The 22,532-nt window shown below is 45.8% G+C and overlaps 3 protein-coding genes across 4 annotated transcripts; all 3 read left to right on the top strand.

Moving 5' to 3' along the window:
• Positions 1 to 4,899: 4,899 nt before the first annotated feature.
• Positions 4,900 to 7,130, top strand: LOC147972142 (uncharacterized). Its single transcript, XM_087522955.1, has 5 exons — positions 4,900 to 5,095; positions 5,376 to 5,485; positions 5,880 to 6,758; positions 6,840 to 6,988; positions 7,076 to 7,130. The coding sequence occupies exons 1-5, from the start codon at positions 4,900 to 4,902 to the stop codon at positions 7,128 to 7,130; spliced, it is 1,389 nt and encodes a 462-aa protein (XP_087379081.1).
• Positions 7,131 to 15,419: 8,289 nt separating this feature from the next.
• LOC125509948 (transmembrane emp24 domain-containing protein p24beta2) lies at positions 15,420 to 17,866 on the top strand. 2 transcript variants are annotated; one of them, XM_048675020.2, is made up of 5 exons: positions 15,420 to 15,607; positions 16,202 to 16,418; positions 16,610 to 16,796; positions 16,895 to 17,002; positions 17,535 to 17,866. In XM_048675020.2, the coding sequence occupies exons 1-5, from the start codon at positions 15,420 to 15,422 to the stop codon at positions 17,666 to 17,668; spliced, it is 834 nt and encodes a 277-aa protein (XP_048530977.2). In that variant the 3' UTR covers positions 17,669 to 17,866. The 2 variants fall into 2 exon arrangements, with proteins under 2 accessions (XP_048530977.2, XP_048530976.1); XM_048675019.2 differs by having other exon boundaries at positions 15,478 to 15,607; positions 16,192 to 16,418.
• A 996-nt stretch (positions 17,867 to 18,862) lies between these two features.
• Positions 18,863 to 20,878, top strand: LOC125509947 (peroxidase 55). The gene is made up of 3 exons (XM_048675018.2): positions 18,863 to 19,247; positions 19,887 to 20,078; positions 20,186 to 20,878. The coding sequence occupies exons 1-3, from the start codon at positions 19,023 to 19,025 to the stop codon at positions 20,747 to 20,749; spliced, it is 981 nt and encodes a 326-aa protein (XP_048530975.1). The 5' UTR covers positions 18,863 to 19,022; the 3' UTR covers positions 20,750 to 20,878.
• The last annotated feature ends 1,654 nt before the right edge of the window (positions 20,879 to 22,532 follow it).

Genomic DNA, 22,532 nt, shown 5'->3' with positions numbered 1-22,532 from the left:
AGAAGAGAATTGTCCGGTTAATTGACGGAAAACCGGGCTAAAACTGATACAACACTGCCCACATGATATGGGCACCACCGGCCAACCTGGCTACAGGCACATGCCAACAGATGGCCATACTGGACTCGCTTCAACGCAGCTCCGACTTCACAATACCAAATATACATACTATACCAAATATATATACTATGAAAATACATTTTGTAATAAATCTAACAATGTTGATTTGATAATGTGAATCTTGATATTTTATAAATTTGGTCAAAGTAGAGATACTTTGACTTCAGACAAAACTTATATACAGACTAAAAAAAATCGGATGGAGTACAACAGATAGTACTATTTTCCCTCTTTCCATGTCAGCTTCTACGTGTTGTTTGATGCATAACATTGAGTCCGATGTAATTATTCAAGAATCTATGGGATGCTATTGGCGGTGACGGGCTTATGGTGCGCCACTTCATCCGCGCCCCCAACAGGGCCCCCCAGGCCACTTTTTCGGCGCCGGCGCCGAAAAAACGGCCCAGTCGCGCCCCCAGGACGCCGAAAATCGCCGGTTCGGACCTTTTTTCCGCCCGGCGGTCACAGGCCGAACCCGGCGTGCTGGGGAGCAGTTGGGGGCTCCGGCGCTAGGGAAAAGCACGCCTGGCCCACACCGACAGGGGAAAAGTCAAGGTTTTCTTCCCCCGGCTCGCCTCGAACCCCCCGCGCCCTCGGCCACCACTAGCTATATCCCGGCGACGGCCGCCGCCCTACTCCGCTAGATAGCCATTCCCCGCCGGAAAATAGCAGCGCTTCACCGCGGCAGCCCCTCCCACAGCAGCTGGGCGTTTCCAGCCGCCGTTTCCGGCCGCGGAGGCGCGGTTTAACGGCGGTACACGCCCACCGAGCGCAAGGTGTTCGGTGTTTTGCCTGCCTCGGCGATGGACTCGGATGAGGAGGAAGAGCTCGCCGCGCTGCTGGAGGAGGAAGCCGCGGCCGACGTCCAGGAAGAAGAGCATCTCATGGTGCTCGCCGCCCTCGCCCAGCTGCTGGCGAGCAATGAAAAGCCACGGCGAGGTGGCTCGGCGCCGGGGCGGATGAAAGCAAAGAACCGGCATCGTCTCCAAGGCTACTGCATGCTCTACTCCGACTACTTCGCCGATGCTCCACTTCATGGCGAAGAACATTTCGGCGCCGTTATCGGATGAGCCGAAAGCTCTTCCTCAGGATTGTGAATTCCATCCGGGAGTTCGACAACTACTTCAAGTGCAAGATGGATTGCACTGGCGCTCTTGGATTCACCTCCATCCAGAAGTGCACGACAGCGATGAGGATGCTTGCATATGGAGCTCCCAGTGATTCACTCGACGACTATGGGCGCATGGCCGAGTCCACCAGCATAGAGTGTTTCTACAAGTTCTATCGGGCAGTGGTGGCAGTGTTTGGGCCACAATACTTGAGAACACCCAATGCGGAAGACACTGCTCGGATCCTAGCCCAGAATGCAGCAAGAGGATTTCCTGAGATGCTTGGAAGCATCGACTGCATGCATTGGAAATGGAAGAATTGCCCATTTGGTTGGCAGGGGATGTACAAAGGTGCCAAAGGCCGTTGCAGTGTGGTGCTTGAGGCGGTAGCCACACAGGACCTCCGGATTTGGCACTCCTTCTTTGGTATGCCAGGAACTCACAATGACATCAACGTGCTGCAGTGCTCTCCTGTTTTTGCCAAGCTCGTTGAGGGCCATTCTCCTCCGGTGAACTTCGAGATCAATGGGCACCAATACAACAAGGGGTACTATCTAGCTGACGGCATCTATCCGAGATGGTCGACATTTGTGAAGACGATCTCAAACCCTGTGGCAGGAGGCAAGAACGACTGGTTTGCGAAGCTTCAGGAGGCTTGCAGGAAGGATGTCGAGCGGGCATTTGGTGTGCTCCAATCTCGATTTGCTGTTGTTCGGTACCCCGCTCAGACCTGGTCCAAAGATCAAATGTGGGAGATTATGACTTGCTGTGTCATCTTGCACAACATGATCATCAAGAGCGAGCAAGAAGACCCAGTGTTTGACACTGGACCATACTACAGGCAGGGTCCTCTAGCCGAAGTTGATCACCAGCTACCAGCAACTTGGACTGCCTATCTCAGTATGCGTCAGGAGATCCGAGACCCACAGGTGCATCATCAACTGCAGAAAGATCTGATTGAGCACCTATGGAGGCTCAAGGGGGACGCCGTGTGATGAAATACGAGTTTTTATTTGGTGAACTATATAATTTGTATTGAACTATTCGTTGTTATACTATTTTGTTGAAGTATTTGATTTTTCTGTGATGAAATATGTGATAAGAAATAATTGTGTTGATAATTGAACGCCGAGACACGGCGAAACCACGCCGAATATGGGCCTATTCTCGCCCATATGGGCCCTTTATTCGCCGAAATTGGGCTGCAAAGTGGGCCAATTTCGGCGCCTGGGGACGAGCTAGGGGCGACGACTGGGCGCAAAACCGCCCCAGCGCCGATTGTATCGCCGGCTCGCCCCCAGGGGCGATTTTTATGCATCCTTGGGGGGGGGGGGGCAACGGCTGGAGATGCCCTTATATGTCAGAGCATATGCCATGTAGTTTCCCTTTCAGTGTGTCCTGATTTTGACGAGGAACTCGAACCCTTTTAGCAGCACTGTGGAATCGTATTGTGGTTTTCTGATTCTCTGTTCCGTTCGCCAGACTTATGCAAAGATCAGATGAGGTTTACCCATGTTTGGATTCTATATAGTTTTATGTCCTTTGTCGAGTCAAAGTTGGTTGTGTGTTTGTTCTGAGACCTAGGGAATTAAAAATATTGCGAGCTCCTGTCCAGCATGAAAGTATTCAATGACCTTTTTAGTGTTGCGTCACGTATCATGCTAGCGGGCGCTGCACAGAAATGATGCTCGTGCCATCCTCCGCTCTAAAGACCCAGCACCCTGATGCACTCTTAGGTATATCCTGTACCCTCTCCGGTCCTTTTTACTCTTTCCGATCCTTTTTACTCTTGTGTATTAGGTTTGTGTCTAAGTTGACCAAATTAGTATTAAAAAATATCAACATCCACAGTACCAAATATATATATATATATATTATGAAGCTACATTTCATAATAAATATAAAATTTGTATTGGAAAATATCAACATCCACTGCACCAAATATTTTGACGGGAACAAGGCAAAAGGACTTGCCATTTTCATCGATTAAGAAGAAGAGAATTGTCCGGTTAATTGACGGAAAACTGGGCTAAAACTGATACAACACTGCCCACATGACATGGGCACCACCGGCCAACCTGGCTACCGGCACATGCCAACAGATGGCCATACTCGACTCGCTTCAACGCAACTCCGACTTCACAATACCCAATATATATACTATACCAAATATATATACTACGAAAATACATTTTGTAATAAATCTAACAATGTTGATTTGACAATGTGAATCTTGATATTTTATAAATTTGGTCAAAGTAAAGATACTTTGACTTCAGACAAAACTTATATGCAGACTAAAAAGAATCGGATGGAGTACAACAGACAGTACTATTTTCCCTCTTTCCATGTCAGCTTCTACGTGTTGTTTGATGCATAACATTGAGTCCGATGTAATTATTCAAGAATCTATGGGATGCTATTGGCGGTGACGGGCTTATGGTGCGCCACTTTATTATGCACGCTCCTATAGATATACTTCTTACCGACTGATTATGGCTTCTCTGATTAGAGAAGGAAATGTCGGGAGGAAATAGAGATGATAGGACCACCTGAATGCTAGAGATGAGTGCTCGTCGTATTCCCTCGAGGAAAACGGAGGCCCTCGCGGAAAGATCAAAGAAAATGAAAAGCTCAACCGCCTCTACCTAGAGTAAAGAAGCTTTGTGCAAGGCGGTTTTGCAGGCAATTTCAAAAAGTATTTTTTTTTCGTTGAGCTCATAACCCGGTTTGGGCCGATTGACTCTGAGAGCGATCGAGGGGTCGCGGGCTGTCCTTCACAACATCACGAGGATACAAGGGAGCTCATCTTCAGTGCAGTGTTGTAGTAGGTGTAAGAGAACTGAGGTCTAGCCAGTAGATAGTAGAGAGGAGGGCTAAATCCAGGTTAATGTCGTGCATTCCGGTCCAGAATTCTTGACCTCCTCCGGTCTTGCATTTTCCAATGATTGCTTATCGCCCTCCAGAGACCCTGCACCATAGGACATCTACAAAATACATGGAAGGTGTCCTCGCGATTCCACCCACAAATTAAACATGTGATGCGCCCTCTTTGCTTGCCATTGTGTCTAGTGAGATGGTGACAAGATGCCACTCAAAGATGCGTACCTTTGGACGGGCAGGTACCCCTAGAATGCTCCCCAGACAGTACATGTGACGTCCGGTGCCTTGCTCATGGAGCATGTAGACGTGCTGGTACGCTCGTCAAGGGCGAGACAGTAAGCACCGCGGACATTGAAATTCCCTTTCGGGTCCGGAGCCCAAACAAGGACGTCGTCGAGGCGCCACGACGATGGCTTGATCAATAGGATGGCCGCTACATCCATGGGGATGAAGTAGCGACGAAGAAGCTCGGGCTTCCACCTGCCGCTTTCATCCAGTAAATAAAGATGAAAAATCAAGTAAAGAAACATACCAGAAAATAAACATAACCATAAACTGAACTTATTTTTTTTAGCTAATAGACTAAACTTAAAAGAAGAAGCAAAACAGGAGGAAAAAAAGTGGCACATGGGCCGGCTCATGCAGTGCACTCGAACACGATTTGCCGCGAGGGAGCCCAGCTTTCACCTCGGCCGAATCTAGTCTAAAAAAGACACAGCGAATCGCTCTGCTCGACCTCGGCTGCAAAACCCTCGCCCGACACTCCCGGGTTCCGACGGCATGGGCGATGGCGATCCAGAAAGTGGAGCGCATTCTTCCGGCAACGGCGGCGAGCTTCCACCAGAGGCAGATGGCGGCCACAAAGCGTCGGCGAGTCGGTGGCTCCGGTGCGATGACTTCGCTGGGCCTGGGTGGCCGCTCCAGCGAGGTGGCAACACCAGCAGGCGTCAGTTCGAGCTCGGCGCTAGCAGGCAGAAGGATAGGTTGAGTACCGCCTGCCGATTGCTTTTTTTTCTTCTCAGTTTCAGTTTTAGTGTTTAGTGATTACTCAATTTTGTGCCATCAGTCGTTCAAATTTAGTTGAACTGTATTTGTTCATATCATCATATGTTTTTAGCTTATACTTATATATTCGTTGACGGTTTCTGAATCACATTTGCCACTGGTTCTTGTGTGCACAAATGATCCAACGCTGCGCGCACTTGTTCGTTCCTGCGTGTCTGCGACTCTGCGCTAATCATGACACTGATGTGTTCATTGCAGATGGACAGATTGCTTCATCATTAGATAAAAGAAACAGCTCACCCTACCGACAAGATGATTATTCTCACTGTGACAACAAAGAAGGATATTCGGGACCCGACCTCCCAGAGGTATGTTCAGATAATAGGAGATTTCTATTGCAAGTGAAAACTATGATCAGAATGGCTAAATCAAAATTTATGAACATATCTCTCAGTGCTGCAAACTTTGCTTTGTTCTGCTGCACTTAACTCTCCATCAGAAAACTGTTCCACGAGCTCTAGATCCACCGTTGTCTTGATACACGTACTAGTAGTCTTCCTAGAGCTATTTTCAGCTCTGCCATTTGTTTTATTTGCCGTGGTTGCTCGTTTTTCTTAGTCTCGGCTAATTAGAGATCATGCCATCCTTCCCCAGCTTAAATCCAACCTTTACAAAGCTAGTCCTTGTACATCATTGTTCTGTTTATGAATACTTCCTTGGTACTGAAATTCTAATGATGATATTTTCTACTTCTGCATGTAGGACATCTGGCGTCATATATATTTCCTACTGCCAATGCAAGATGCTGCCCGTGCTGCCTGTGTGTCTCACTCCTTTCTCTGCTCCTGGAGATGCTATCCCAATCTTACCTTCACTAATGAAACAATGTGCTCGAAACAAAATTTATACGAGAGAACAGTGGGACCGAATGTTATAAGAGACTGCAACAACAATATTGACCGTGTTGTAACATACCACTCAGGCGCTGGGGTGAGGAAACTCAGGCTTCAATACTGTGTTATTCCTGATGATGCAGAACCGTATCATCATCTCACCAGTTGGCTCCAGATTGTGGTTACACCAGGGATTGAAGAACTTGATCTTGTAGTATGGACGAGAGAGGCAACGTTTATTTCACAAAAAAGAAGGGAAAAGACAATGTTTAACTTTCCATGCACGCTTCTATCTGACATGTGTCAAGGCTCGATTCGGCATCTTTACCTTGGCAATTTGGGCTTGCATCCCACATTTCAACTTGGTTTGAGAACCCTGAAAACGCTGCATCTGAGTGAGGTGCATATTACGACGGATGAGTTAGGGTGCCTTCTATCCAATTCCTTTGCTTTGGCACACTTGAGACTTCAATATTGTTATGAGATCATTCGCCTAGAGATACCTCGTCTGCTGCAGCGACTCAGGTTCCTGGAGGTGATTGAATGTAGTCTTCAAGTGTTAGAGATCAATGCTCCAAATATCTCCAGATTCCGCTTAATGGGTCATAATGTGCAACTCTCGCTTGGAAAGTCGTGGAAAATGAAGAACCTGATGTTGAACAATAGGTGTGCCATCAGTTATGCTCTTGACAACCTTCTTTCCTGTGCGCCGAAAGTTGAGACTCTTACCATACGTTCTCGTTATGAGGTATTATTTTACTGTTAAGTTGGTAAGTGATATAGCAGTAGCCATGTCTTTGAATAATTAACCTGAGACATCTTTATGCAGATAATCAATGCTCCAGTGATATCTAGCAAATTTCTCCACCTCAAGATCTTGAATATTCTTCTTTTCTCATGGCATAATCACCGGCACTATGATTATTTATCCTTGGTTTCTTTTTTTGAAGCTTCTCCTTCCTTGGAGAAATTTGTCTTGTATGTAAGTCACTGTTCACCTTGCAAAGATTATCTAATAACCATGCTTGTATCATGAATTTCAATGTCTTGGCCTTTGACCTTCAGGTACGAGCTGGGCAGTCCAAGTATGACCCGTTTGAGGGAGACCCCTCGTCTCTGAGGTGAATTCCAGAGCACTACCATGGCAAGCTCAAGAGTGTGGAGATCACTGGTTTCTACCCCCAAAAGAGCATGCTTGAGCTAACATGCCATATTCTTGAGAAGACAACATCACTTCGGCGCCTTACATTGGACACTTGTCCCGTGAATTATCGGTGTTCTAGCATATTTCACAGTAAATGCGCTCCACTGGAAACTGTGGATATAAGGGAGGCTCATAAATCTGTGTTGGCTGTGAAAAGATACATTGAGGAGAAAGTTCCCCCTGCAGTGAAGTTCAACGTTCTGGAGCCTTGCAGCCGGTGCTATGTTTTGTGACGTTCAGATGTCAAATCATCGTGGTTGTTCAATGTTAAATTATGTAAATTTAGCTGTGTTGTGCTTTGCCTTTTAAGCTCCTATGGTTCTCCAATGTTTGGGGGTCCGTGGTAGTACTTTAATAATAACTTATTGGCAAACTGTCCAATTTATGTAATTTTACTGGATTCACCAGAATTGATCATTGTTGTCGGTCGAGTTTATAATTTTTGTGACTTGCAGTACTTCCAAACAGTTGTATAAGATAATTTAAACTAAATTATGATGAAGAAACTCTGGCCAATTATCCCTTTCAATCTTCTAGCCATGGAGAAAATAGTGGCATAGTTTTCCAGGGCCTGCGCTGCCCGCGCGTGCATATATCACTGAAAAAAATAGCGCGCTATAGCGCTGCTAATAGCACGCTATAGAGAATTGTCTCGCTAAATCTATCAGTGTACAATGTCTCGCTAATAACATGTTATATCGCGCTATAGCACACTAATAGCATATTTTTAGGGGTGGCGCTATTTTCTGTAGCGCGCTATTTTTTTCATTGGCATGTATAGCTTGCTCCATTGCCTCTCCTCCCTTGATGAGGAGAGGAGGCCAAGCCGACCATCTGCCGCCGCCAGAGACAACAAGAGCGGTCATCCTTCTCCACCCCCATGGCTCTGGTAGAGTAGGAAAAGAAAAGAAAAGAAAAAATGCCAACACCCTCATGGCATTGGTAGACTAGGAAAAGAAAACGAGAGTGGTTTTTCAGCTCCCGGGTGCCCCTACACCCTCTATGAATAGTAAATTAAAAAATAGAAAACAAATTAAAAAAATCTGAAACTTTGCAATGTCAAATATGATCAAACTTTGTAAGTGCTTGCAAGTTTTCATGCCGAAAAACATTCGAGGAGATCTACACAAGAAAAAGATTTCGGTGCTTGAAGTTTTGAGCACTTTTAGCACTGAAATCTGAAACTCATGCGTACACCTTTCTCTACATGATATTTTGTTATGAAAACTTGCAGGAACCTACAAAGTTTGACCATATTTGATGTCACAAAGTTTCAGAATTTTCTAATTTTTTGAATTTACTGTTCATATAGGGTGTAGGGGCACCTGGGAGCTATCACACCTTTCTGAAAGAAAAATGACAATGCTCTGAGGAGCGGTTCCACGTGAAAGAACTATAGGAAATCCCTATTTGACACATTTTGCGTCAAACCATCGAGGCGCCGCACACCCTTCTCCTGTATGGGGCCGGCCTCTGTTCATGTTTCCTGTTTCAACCGACTCCACTGGTGCATGCTTGTTTCCTTGTTCCCCTTTCTTCCTCATGTGGCTACATCGTCATTCCTTCCTCCTTCATGCGCCTCAGAGCGGTAGGTGCTCTGGCTGCTCTTCTTCTTCTTCTTCTTCTTCTTCTTCTTCTTCTTCTTCTTCTTCTTCTTCTCTCCCCTTCCTGCAAGTCTCTCGGATGGAAGTTAGGGTTAGCTAATTTGTTCTTTTTTCTTGGCATCCGGTGTTTTGGCGACCATATTCTGAGGAATAGCACTTCAATTTACTGATAATTGACCGAGGTTCGTCAGATCCGGTGTTCCCCGTTTGGGTTTAATTCCAATTTCCTAGGTTCCTCAACTACATTCGGCTTTGCTTTTTCTGTTTGTGTTTGCAGGTTCGGCTAAGATCTAACAGATCGTGGTTGTTGTTCTACATGGTTGTAGTTAAATCATTACAGCAAGTACTGGGTCAACTGTTTTTTTTTCTGGTGCTTGACACATCTGTTCATATCCCTTTGCGTGGATTTGTTTTAAGATGTGTTGGACATGGCTAGAGAAGTGAACAAACATATGTCCCTTCACTAGTAGAAAAAGGGTCTAATGTGAAACTCATTAGTCCCGGTTTGTAATTGAATCGGCACTAATGTGACCATTAGTACCGGTTCCAACGGCTAGGCGGGCGACGCTCATTAGTACCGGTTCGTGGCGAACCTTTAGTACCGGTTCGTGTCACGAACCGGTACTAAAGAGGTGGTGGCCTTTAATACGGGTTGGTGGCTCCAACCGGTATTAAAAGGGGGGGGGGTCTTTAGTACCGGTTGGAGCCACCAACCGGTACTAAAGGTGATGCGCTGCCACCCGCAGTGCACAATGTTTAGTCGCACCTCGCTAGTTGAGAGGAGCTCGCACCGGTTTATAAGCCCCGCCGCGGCTACCGTGTTGAGCTCCTCTCTAAGCAGGCCTTTGTGGGCCTATTGCAAGTCTTCTGCCCTGTGGGGCCTACTGGGTCGTACGGGCCTGCATCCTGGCCCAACTAGAGATTGGGTTTCTAGTCGTATGCAAGCCGTGTCGGCCCAGTAAGCGGGCTATTTTTTCTTTATTTCAAAAATAAAAATAAAAATAAATCCTTACCAACCGGGACTAAAGGTCCCCCGGACCACGGCGCGCCTCGTGCCACGTGGTGGGCCTTTGGTCCCGGTTCGTATTGAACCAGGACTAAAGGGGGGGACCGTGGGAGTCCTGGATTAGGGGGTCTCCGGACAGCCGGACTATCTCCATTGACCGGACTGTTAGACTATGAAGATATAAGATTGAAGACTTCGTCTCGTGCCCGGATGGGACTCTACTTGGCGTGGAAGGCAAGCTAGGCAATACGGATATGGATATCTCCTCCTTTGTAACCGACCTTGTGTAACCCTAACCCTCTCCGGTGTCTATATAAACCGGAGGGTTTTAGTCCATAGGACACAACAACTACAACATACAATCATACCATAGGCTAGCTTCTAGGGTTTAGCCTCTCTGATCTCGTGGTAGATCTACTCTTGTACTACCCATATCATCAATATTAATAAAGCAGGACGTAGGGTTTTACCTCCATCAAGAGGGCCCGAACCTGGGTAAAACATTGTGTCCCCTGCCTCCTGTTACCATCCGGCTTAGACGCACAGTTCAGGACCCCCTACCCGAGATCCGCCTGTTTTGACACCGACAATGACCTTTAGTCCCCACTCTTTAGTGCCAGTTCCAGAACCGGTACTAAAGGTCCTTACGAACCGGTACTAAAAGTCATTTTTCTACTAGTGCTTCAATTGCGTAGATGCTTCAGAATTTCCATGTATACACTTATGCATTGCGATAGTTCTGGTGATAGTGTTGTAGCTCTGTTCTAGTTTAGAACTGGAACTTGTACTAGAACTGTTATAAGGTGGGTCTTGTGTGGTACTGCTCTACTATTTAGTTCTTGTTCTCACTAGTTTTTGCTTTCTAGTCATAGGCCAGAGGTCGAACTTGAACTGATATTAGATGTGGTGGTTGTGGTTTTGATATAGGACATAACCCAAGCATAGGAGATGAACTGTTATAGTGTTTTGTGTGGATACATGTAAGATGTGGTGCTTATTAGTTTTGCTCTATTTTAAGATGTGATGGAACTTAAACTTGAATTGTTATAACTAGCGTTAGGAGTTATTCCGTTTTGCTAGTGTGGTGTTATCGAAGTGTGAAGCTTGATTTGTTAAGCTGTGGTTATTGTAGACCTTTTTTGGTCATAATCTAGGGATTGGTAGTTATTTTCTTAAGCTGAATGGTTGTACTTTTTTTTGGTGATTAATCCACGAGTGGAATTCTCTCTTTCTTTTAGGTGTGGTCATGGCTAGAAACATTTTTCATTTTTTGTACTATTTTAGTTTTTTTGGCTTATACTTGATAATACAAATTTTACTGTTTTTATTAATGTATTAATGGATTCGGTCTCACGGTATTTAGCACCTTACTTTCAAAACAATATAATTATCAATGACACTAATATGTGCACGTGTTCTCCAAAGAATGGCTCATCACCACCTTACTTTATTTTTACTTTCATAAAGTACTTGCTCAACAATCAAGATGCCTACAATTCATAGATTTCCACTTGGTACTATTAAGCACATATTCTCTACTCTTCGGTGTTGGAATAAGGAAATTATTGATTTAACTGACAAATATACTCTTAGATATGATTTCCATGAACTTTATTTCAATTCATGAACACTTTTTGTTTGAATGCCAAGAGCGATATTTGAATTGAGTAACAATTTTTAAACTTCCAAGAACAGTATATGAATTAAAGAACAGTTTTTGGATTTTTTCCAAGAACTTTATTTGAGTTTACGAACATTTTTTGAAATCCCAAGAAAATTACTTGAATTGAGCAACACTTTTTCCAGGAATATTATTTGAATTAAAGAATAATTTTTTGAATTGCAAGAACATTATTAGAAATGAGGAACACTATTTTGAAATTCTGTTTTGAATCGACAAACTTTTTGGAATTCCAAGAACTTTATTTCAATTGACAAACATTTTTTAAAATCCCAAGAACTTTATTTGAATTGAACAACAATTGCTGGATTTTGAAAAACTTAATTAGAATTGATGAACCTTTTTCTGAATGCCAAAACCATTATTTGAATCGAGGAACATTTTTTTTACTTCCGAGAACAATATTCGAAACAAAGTACACTTTCGGATTTCTAAGAGCTCTATTTGAGTTGACGAACATTTTCTGAAATCCTAAGAACTTGTTTGAATTGAGGAACATCATTTTGACTTCCAGGGATACTATTTCAATTACATAATAATTTTTAGGTTTGCAAATACTTTATTTCAACTCATGAACATTTCTTTAATGCCAAGAACAATATTTTGAATCAAGGAACAAAATTTTGACTTCCAAGAACATTATTTGATATTTAAGAACATTCTTTAGACGAACATTTTAAGAAATCCCAAGAACATTATTCGAATTGAGCAACATTTATTTGATTTCAAAGAACATTATTTGAATTAAAGACATGTTTTGGAATTCCAAGAACATTATTCGAACCGAGGAACATTGTTTTGAAATTCCTTTTTGAATTGAAGAACATTTTTTGGAGTTCCAAGAACATTTTTTCAATTGAGAAACACTTTTTATAATCCTAAGAACATTATTTGAATTGAGCACAATTTTTGGATTTCGAAGAACTTTATTTGAATTGATGAATTACTTTCGGAATGCCAAGACCATTAGTTGAATTGAGGAAAATTTTGTTGACTTCCAAGAACAATATTTGAATTAAATAACATTTTTTGGATTTCCAAGAACTTTAGTTGAGTTCGGCTTTGTGGAGAAACACCCAAAGGTGGATCACGACGATAGGGAGAACTATTGTGCGAAGCCTTCAGGCACAGAGGTTGGAGCTCCCTCCTTGACTGACGACTAGTAAGAACTTGCTGAAAGCACGAGAGTAGAAGCAAAAGAAGAAGCAAGGGGATTGAGCTTCCAAGCGAAAGAACAAGGGATGAGCGCTTTGTTGTTAAAGCGCATACGTTTTCTTACTCCTTTCTATATGCTACCTTACGACGGTCATCATTTGGCGCGAAGGTTGCTGGTTCGGTACGGTACAAAAGGTCCTCAGATTTCCAGGCGGTTTTTCTATTGGGATGACAAACATTTTCTGAAATCCCAAGAATATTATTTGAATTGAGGAACATTTTTTGACTTTTGAGGACACTCTTTCAATTAAAGAACATTTTTTATTTCCAAGAACTTTATTTCAATTCACGGACATTTTTTTGAATGACAAGAACAATATTTTGAATCGAGGAACAATTGTTTGACTTGCAAGAACATTAGTTTGAATTAAAGAACATTTTTTGGATTTCCATGAACTTTAGATTAGTTGATGAACATTTTTTGAAATTCCAAGAACATTATTCGAATATACCATGATTTTTTTGATTTCCAAGAAAATTATTTGAATTAAAGAACAATTGTTGGAATTCCAAGAACATTATCCAAATCAAGGAACATTTTTTTGAATGCTAAGAACAATATTTGAATTGAGGAAATAATTTTTGACTTCCAGGAATATTATTTGAATTAAAGAACAATTTTGGATTTCCAAGAACATTATTTGAGTTAGTGAACATTTTTTGATATACCAAGACCATTATTTGAATTGAGCAACATTTACTTGATTTTCAATCATTTTAGTTTAAAACATATTTTTAGAATTTCAAGAACCTTATTCAAATCGACAAAGATTTTTTGGAAATTACACGATCATTTTGGGAATTCCAAGAACTTTATTTCAATTGATGAACATTTTTAAAATCCCAAGAACATTATTTGAATTGACAAATATTTTTTGATTTAAAGGAACTTAATTTAAATTGACGATCATTTTTTAAATGCCAGGAATATTATTTGAATTGAGGAAAACCTTTTGACTTCCATGTATTTTATATTTGTTGACAAATATTTTTTGGAAATCCCAAGAACATTATTTGAATCGAGTAACATTTTTTTATTTTGAGGAACACTATTTTGATTAAAGATTATTTTTTGGATTTTCAATAACTTTATTTCAATTCACGAACATTTCTTCGAATGCCAAGAACATTATTTGAATTAAGGAACATTTTTTGACTTCTAAGAATAATATTTGAGTTAAAGAACATTACTTGGATTTCCAAGAACTTTATTTGAGTTGACGAACATTTTTTGAAATCACAAGAACATTATTTGAATTGAGGAAAATTTATCCGATTTCCAAGAACATTATTGAATGATTATAGAAAGTAAGCCAACTGTGAAAATGTTGATGGTGATGAGTCGTCCCACGACGAGTCGAGTGTTTGGTGATAATGATGGCTTCTATTTCCCCCTCCCGTGGGGAAGCATCCTCGATAGAATGGCTCCGTCGAAGAGCAAAAGTGCTCATGCCCAGGTTCCGGCACGAGACGGCGACGCATTGTTTAGAAAGTCTTTGATTTTTCTAGGGCAGATGGCTTCATATAGCGGAAGATGGTCATCGGTAGACCTCCATGGGCCCCAAAAGCTCACATGGCTTGCCCCAGGGGATGGCGCCACCTGAGCTTGTGGGCCTAGGGAGGGTCCTCTCTCGTATCTTTTTCTTCCAGTATTTTTTATATATTAAAAAAAATCTCCGTAAGTTTTCAGGCCATTTGGAGTCTCCGGAGAATAGCTATCTTCGTTGTAGCTCCTTTTAGGTCTAGAATTGCAGCTACCGGCAATCTCCTCTTGTGATATAACTTTCAATTTAAGAGAGAAAATGCATTAGAATTGCAACAAAAAGTGTGAGCTCGTGTGGACGACGGCTAGGGCGATACCGAGCTCATGTGGACGATGGCTATAACATGACTGTGCTCTAGAGGAGGCGGGAAACTAGGATAGGATCACTGCGAGTCTAATAGAGGCGAAGGCTAGGGCGAAGCTCGTCTGTGCGCGGCAAATCGTGCTTCGGCGTCCGGTGGCTGCAATCGAGAAGGCGGCTCGATTGGGATGACTCCACGCTTCTAGGCTCGAATCCTTCAGGGCAGGGGACTGGCATGAGATGTTGGTGGTCTCTAGACACGGTGGTTTAGCAAGGGTCCGCTTGTGGCTACGTCAACGGTAGTCGGCGCTCTGCGGTGCTCGAATCCGAGAAAGAGAGAGGGGGAAGAATGAGATGCAAGAAAGGGATAGGTCCAGGGGGTCTTGCTTATCTCTTGGGTGAGGAGGTGGATGCTGGGGAGGCTACTAGAGCATGCTCTGCCATCGCGTCGTTCTCTTAGCGAGGGGTTGGAGACGACCCTGCTCCTCTTTGGGTTGGGCTTGGCCAAAATTTAGAAAAGGTTAGGCCTAGGTACAATCACTCCTTTTTATTTCTTCACCTGACGAGGGGGATCCACCCGCTGGTCAAATACCACTTTTGACCGTGTCTACATCATCATCCGATCGGGTAAACCCCCCGTCAGGGGTGTTTTTTTGACCGGTATGGGATTGTTTGGAGGGGGGGGGGACAAAAATAATAATATCAAGGGGTTATATGAACCACCAAGTTTATTCAGTATATTTTTTTTTCTGAGAAACATTTATTCAGGATAGTAAACTGGTCATTTTTCCCTAAAAATCTACTATATCCGGTTCCAGTAAAAAAAGTTAATCTCTATACGGGCCGAGCCCGTGCATGACGCCATTACTGGAAAGTGGGCCCGTGGCTTCATCCAAAGGCCCAGAAAATGCCCAGACGAACAAGTCACGTAATAAACCCAACAAAAAGGCGGAGAAAACCTCTCGTGCCTTGCGCTCTTCTCCCCACCGAAACTCCTCCGCCGCACCCCCGCCGGAGATTCGCCGGAACCGCCTTCGCCCAAGGTCAGCTCGATCCATCCAATCTCCCAGCACGCGCGTTTCGATTTCGCCCACCGCCACCCCGGATCGATCCCCTCCCCTTCCTCTGAATCCATCGACCGGCCGCGCGGGACAGCTCGCGTTGGCAATTCGATTTGTTTCTGGGAGGAAATCGCCCTCTCTCCCGCGGCTAGATGCGCGGGGTTTCTCGGGGTAGTCCGAGTTCCGTCCCGTCGTTGTTTGGATGCCGTGGTGCGCGCGCCTTGTGTGCGCTACTGGTTTCTCATTTCTCTGCCTGAAATTCACGGAGAGGGAGGACGCCCTCTGATTTTATTTCCTGGGAGCGCCGTCCAGATCTAGCGGGAATGCTTGTCTCCTTGCGCTTGTGCCCCAGTTTTGGAGATGGGGAGGTTGTTTAACTCTTACCCTAGGTTAGTCGTGTGGATTCGAAGTCATGGATCCGTGTGGATTTCAGAAGGAGATGCTCTATGTTGGTCCTCAGTTCGATGCTCTAGTGCAACTGTTTTGAATGGCATCATGTAGTTGAATTGCAGTCGTTTGATAATGCCCCAATCGTAGTTGCACAAGGTCTAACTTGTTTAATTTAGTCTCTGCCAGTCAGATGATGGACGTGAGGGGCTTGAGATTGGGTTATTTCTTGGTCCTATGCCTCGTGCCTTTCTTGCGCCATGCCGTGGCTATTCGCTTTGTGATGGACAGGGGAGAGTGCTTCTCTCACAATGTTGATTATGAAGGGGATACAGTTCATGTATCATTTGTTGTGATCAAGGCAGACACTCCATGGCACTATAGCGAGGATGGTGTCGATCTCGTGGTATGGTCTTCTTCTCCATATGTGCATTACTCCATTAATTTTAGCATAGTGAAATATGTGCTTGTTGTTGGCAGGGAACGATAATTGGCTAACTGTCATTACTTTTGTAGTTTATCTGTATACTTCTTTCACTAAGATGATTTTCTGCAAGTCACATCCACTGAAACTGATTCAGTCATGATTTATTGCAGGTGAAAGACCCTAATGGCAATCAGGTCCATGATTCTCGTGCCAAGGTTAGTGATAAGTTCGAATTCATAGTTCAGAAGAGAGGTGTCCACCGTTTCTGCTTCACCAACAAGTCCCCGTATCATGAAACTGTGGACTTTGATGTGCATGTTGGTCATTTTTCATATTTTGACCAGCATGCCAAAGATGGTAAACACTCACTCTCTCTCTCTCTCTCTCTCACATCAAATGGTGCAGAGACCAGTGTGTGCACCACTAATTCCTTTGTTCTGAAAAAACTGGTGCAGAGCATTTTGGTCCTTTGTTTGAACAAATAAGAAAGTTGGATGATGATCTGTACAACGTTCTGTTTGAACAGCACTGGCTAACTGCCCAAACAGACCGCCAAGCAATATGTAAGTTTCTCCTCTCACATTCTCTCTTGCAAGCATGTAAGTACTAGTGCATTGTAATATTTTAAGGCTCTCTTGTCTTCCTCTTTCTCTTTTATCCTAATAGCACCTCTGAGCTGTAACCTGTAACCATTGGCCAATGTGCGTTTCTCCTGATGCTTAATGAAAAATAATTTTTAGCACTGTTAGGTGCTCCAGCCTGCTATTTGTTCATCTTGTCTGAAGGTGCCAGCACAATCAACTTCAGCCACAGTTATACCATTTACCAACTTGAAAAGATGGCTAGTTTTGAGTTTCGGGGGTCACTGGGTACTCCACAACTAGGATCGTGAGCATGCGTGGCATGTTATATTTTGTATTGACATCATTTTTCTACCAGAGTCCTTCCATTGCACATTTGCAGAGTCCTCCCTGATGTCTAACTAATTTCTGCTGTCACGCCAGAATTTTATTTACTCTCTGTTGCATGTTTGAAATCACCATAGAAGGCATAGTTGCTAAAGGCCTAACATTTTCCTTATCTATTGTGATGCAGTAAATGAGAACATGAGCACGAGGGCAATTCACAAGGCACTCCTCGAATCAGCTGCCCTTATTGCAGCCAGTGCTGTGCAGGTCTACTTGCTGCGACGCCTCTTCGAGCGTAAGCTCGGTACATCTAGGGTCTAATTTCTACCTCTAGCTCTCCTCATACTTACCAACCCGACTGGACTTCATTACTACAGTGTGTGGTTTCAGGATGTTCTACACCCTGTTCAGATATTCATGAGTTTTTTTCTTTGAGAATTTTGTAATTTGGATGACACAGTATGGCGCAGCATTAGAGTGCCTTCTGTGTTCCTAGTTGCGCTCCTGAGTTTCAGTTCAGCTATGATATCCATCAACACTTGCATACTACTCTCTCCGTTCCTAAATATAAGTCTTTAGAGATTCCAATAAGGGACTACATATGGAGCAAAATGAGTGAATCTACACTTTAAAATATGTCTATATACATCCGTATGTAGTTTGTATTGAAATTTCGAAAAGGACTATTTAAAAACAGAGGGAGTAGTATGTGCTAACCGCTTCGTGGCACAATTATGAAAATGTTTGAAACATGAAGGTCAAACAACAAGGGCTCCTAATTTTATGTTTTGGGAAAGTTGAAGTGAGTTTTTTTTTGTAAATATAAAATAAATAGGGGGATCCTTTTGTTGTCAAGCCCTCTGAACAACAAAAAATGGCTGGATTGAACTGAAAGGAGTGGACTGCCAGCCCAGACCTGCTAGTCTGCTTCAGTACCCTTTATATGGCAATCACAGGCCATGTTTCCAATGATAGATAGATAATTTAGTTTGCATTATCCAATCATCTTGTGATTCAGCTATGATTCCTTGATCTGATTGCCTGTTACAAGATATCTCGATCGTCAGACGATGCCAAATCCAAGGAGATGAAACAGCCCCAACCCATGTGCAGCCCAGCCTCAGTCAACCCACAGTTCCTCTTCTCTCTAGATTTGATTGGTTCCACAGAGTCTCACACTTACGAGCATTTGAAAAGTCCCAACATGATTGGCAACTTGGCATGGCCGTCTCTCACTAGCATCGTGCCAGGAATATATCCCTTTTCAGTGCCATGATCATAATCTAGGCGCTTTTAAAAATGGTTCACATAACTAACGAACAAAGCCTCGTTGGAATAATATCTTTCAGCGAATCGTATTACAGATAATACAGCTTCCAATTTGGCAATTTGCATTATCCTCATCTCAATCATCACCTTCATCCCTATAATAATTCTCAGTACAGAAAAAGAAGAAGAGAGGAAAGCTGTATACATAGGGAGGCCCATCTTTGCTGTCCTCTGGCCCGCCTCTCACTGTCACTCACTTGTAGCCAGTGGCAAGTGAGGCAGCAGCAGCTTGTAGCTATAGCTGCCTTCTCCCCACGGGAAACCAAAATTCGATTCCAATACGCACGCGCACGCGGAAGCAACGCACCCCGAGCGGCTGAGCCGGCTGACCTCCAGGGCCAGAGCCATGGAGCAGCGGAGAAGGGGCGGCTGCTTCTGCTTGCTCGCCGTGGCGGCGGCGGTGGTGGCGGTGGCGGCCGGTGGCGAGGCGAAGCTGTCGCCGGACCACTACCGCAGGACGTGCCCGCGCGTGGAGTCGATCGTGCGGTCAGCCGTGGCCAGGAAGGTGAGGGCGACCTTCGTCACCGTCCCGGCCACCCTCAGGCTCTTCTTCCACGACTGCTTCGTCCAGGTGAGCCGCCGCCCGCCGCTGAGATCGATCTGCCCATGCATCATTGGAACCTCTCAGCTCTCTTGGAATCAGATTCTTTTCTTCCCTGTAAACTTCCATGATTCCGTCGCTGCTAGAGAGGATTTCTTCCGGTTGCAGCTAGTTGCATTTGCAGATTGCAAACAGTGGCAACTTGCAGCCAGCTGCTTTTGCAATTTCCAGCTCAGCGGCACGAGCAGCTTGTCGTGCACTAGTGATGTGACCCCATTAGCCAGCCACTGATTGGCCCCATCCTGAGTACAGTAGATCACAGTGCAATTGGCTGATTAATCTGCTTGTCCCAGCAAAGCAGAGAGCATTTCGCACTTGATGAGTAGTACTTTTCTCAGCGAGGTTAGGTGGAGATCAGGTCAGATCAGACAGAGTGGCAGATAATTGCTGGCTGCGCGTGGGCAAAGCTCGCTCGATCGGCTCCGCCATCACGCGCGCGCCCGTGGCTCCTGCCATGTGAGTTGTGACCGCACGACCTTCCTGTCAACCCGGCTGCTTTGCCGCGTCCGACGTGGCCGACCACGTGGTCCACGTCACTTGAGGATGATCATCTACGTATCTTTTTACTGCTCATGGTCACGCGGTGCGGTGGCATGTTTTGTTGGGCAGGGCTGTGACGCGTCGGTGATGATCGCGTCCGGCAGCAACGACGCCGAGAAGGACGCGCCGGACAACCAGTCCCTCGCCGGCGACGGCTTCGACACCGTCGTTCGCGCCAAGGCCGCCGTCGAGAAGGCCTGCCCCGGCGTCGTCTCCTGCGCCGACGTCCTCGCCCTCGCCGCCCGCGACGTCGTCTCCATGGTAAACATGCCATCTTTTGCATCTCATTGCACCTCCCGTCGTGTCCTCTATCCCTAACAATCTAGTCCGTCTGATCTGATCCCTGTGCCGGTGCGCGCCAATGGCAGTCGTCGGGCCCGAGCTGGACGGTGGAGCTCGGCCGGCTGGACGGGCTCGTCTCCAAGGCCGGCGACGTCACGGGCAGGCTGCCGGGCCCGGACATGCGGCCGGACGCCATCACCGCGCTGTTCGACGGCAACGGCCTCGCCGTGCGCGACATGGTCGCGCTCTCGGGCGCGCACACCGTCGGCTTCTCCCACTGCGCGCGCTTCGCGGGGCGGCTGTACCGGCGCGGCGCGGCGGACCCGTCGTTAAGCCCGTCGTACGCGCGGCAGCTGATGGCGGCGTGCCCGCCGGACGTGGACCCGACCATCGCCGTCGACATGGACCCCGTCACGCCCACCGTGTTCGACAACAAGTACTACGCCAACCTGGCCGCGGGCCTGGGGCTGTTCGCCTCCGACCAGGCGCTGCACGACGGCGCGGCCTCGCGGCCGGCCGTGGAGGGGTTCGCCGGGAACCAGACGCTCTTCTTCGAGGCGTTCAAGGAGGCCATGGTGAAGCTGGGGAGGGTCGGGGTGAAGAGCGGCGGCGACGGGGAGATCAGACGAGACTGCACCGCCTTCAACTAGTAGGAGAGGAGGAGGCCGGCCGACGGGCGCGGTGCACTAGCTTGTACTACTAATTGAGAAATGTTATACGGTCTTGATGGATGCATTGATAAAAAGAAAAAAAGATATAAATGCACGCAAGTAGTAGCACGCACAGTCTGATCTGCAATTGTCTACGATGTTCTTCATTGTCATGTGCACTATTGGTCCAGCCAATGGATCTTGTTGCTCTTATGGCTGCTCGCACGCTTCAGCAGGGGCCTCACGGAGCTGGGCTACACGCGAAGGTACCGTTGCTGTCCCGTGGTGGGGATCTGCACTTGCTCCGGGTGAGAACACTGCATCGGTTTTGTCGATGCTGACGGCAACAGGTGTCCGTAGTTTTCCTCGTGGAGGTGCTGCCGTGGAGCTTGTGCCCTCCTCGCTGCCTGGTTTCGTGGTATCCGGGTGAAAACCTATGATCGGCCTTGCCGGTTCAGATGGTGCCATGGCGGTGATGTGTCCTCAACACCGCTTCCCCTTGGAGGCATCATCGTGAATACCCAAATGACGATTTCCGTTATTGCGTGTGGTTGAAGGTCGTGTGTTAGGTGGCGGTGGGGCAGCCAGCTTAGGGATGGACCGTGGCGTTCTGGCTCTGCCAGCGTCATCTTGGCTCGGTCATTCCTTGGAGTGGGTTTGATTCTTTCATCCGAAGCCGAGTTAGCGGGGTGTGATCCTCTTTGGACCACCTCGTTCCTGTATGACACCTCTCCCCTCTACGGGGTGTTGTTGGTGGCGACCAGACGGCCAACGTTCAAGACTCACCTTGCTTGGTCAGATAAAGATGAAAGTTGAGACCTTGGGGGAAACCCCTAGCCCAGGTCCTCCCGGAGCGGATGATGGCGGCGCATCCGACGTCGCGACCCTTCTTGAAGGCATCATCTAGGGGTCTGCTTGGTTGACGTGTGGGTGTTGCGGCGGGGATGTTCGTGGTGGTGGTGCAGCTGGACGGGTTGGCGGTGGTATGTGTTCCTCTGTGGTGGTGTTCTTCGATGTCGTCTCTGTTGTTGTGCATGCTCAAGACCTCCATGGTTGCTGTTGTGGTGTGGCGAGCTTCGTGCTCTTGGCATTGTCTCGGTTCATCTTTGCTCAATGATGCCGCAAGATGCGTCTCTAACTTGCTAATCGTTCCTGATTTTCCATGGCAGAGTGCCCTGTCAAGGTTCGTGCTAGTCACTCGTTGATGTGGATGCTCTTCTGTTGCGCCGTGGTGCCTAATACGCACGCCAGTGTGGTGCGTTAGGCTGCTTGTCAAGTCTTGGTATTGTGATCCCTTGACGACTCCCCTCATCTACTTATGCCTCGTGGCGATGTCCTTTGGTTTGCTAGCTAGGCGTGCCCTGTCTTGGGTGTCCATTGTTTTTTGTTTCTCTTCTTCTTTTACCCTTGTTGTAAGATTTTTCGGCCTGGTTTCTCTCATAAACAGGGTCAACTTGTTTATGCTTTTGCACCGGTTTTCCTTATAAATGGGATCAATCTCATGACAACATGGCCACTTTGAAATATATTCAGGTGGGGAGCCTTCCCCCTCGGTGACCATTTAAAAAAGTGTCGTAGTTGTAGCTGTTAGAATTCGGTTTCGTCAGTGTTCCTCAGTTAAACCGTTAATAGCAGAAATAAGCTACGACTTGGTCCTAGGTTGTTAGGATATATCATTGATCGCCCTGATCCGATCATGGGATGGCACGACACTAACGGTCATGGCAACAATGTAAGGTGGCGTGTGAGGAGTGTTGGGATGGGTGGCAGCACTCACGACTCG

This window comes from Triticum urartu, chromosome 5A (genome assembly GCF_056163025.1).
Source record: "Triticum urartu cultivar PI428250 chromosome 5A, HENAU_Tu73, whole genome shotgun sequence".
In the NCBI taxonomy this organism is placed as follows: Eukaryota; Viridiplantae; Streptophyta; class Magnoliopsida; order Poales; family Poaceae; genus Triticum; species Triticum urartu.
Note: the sequence above shows the minus strand (reverse complement) of the source record. Positions and strands in the feature narration are given on the sequence as shown.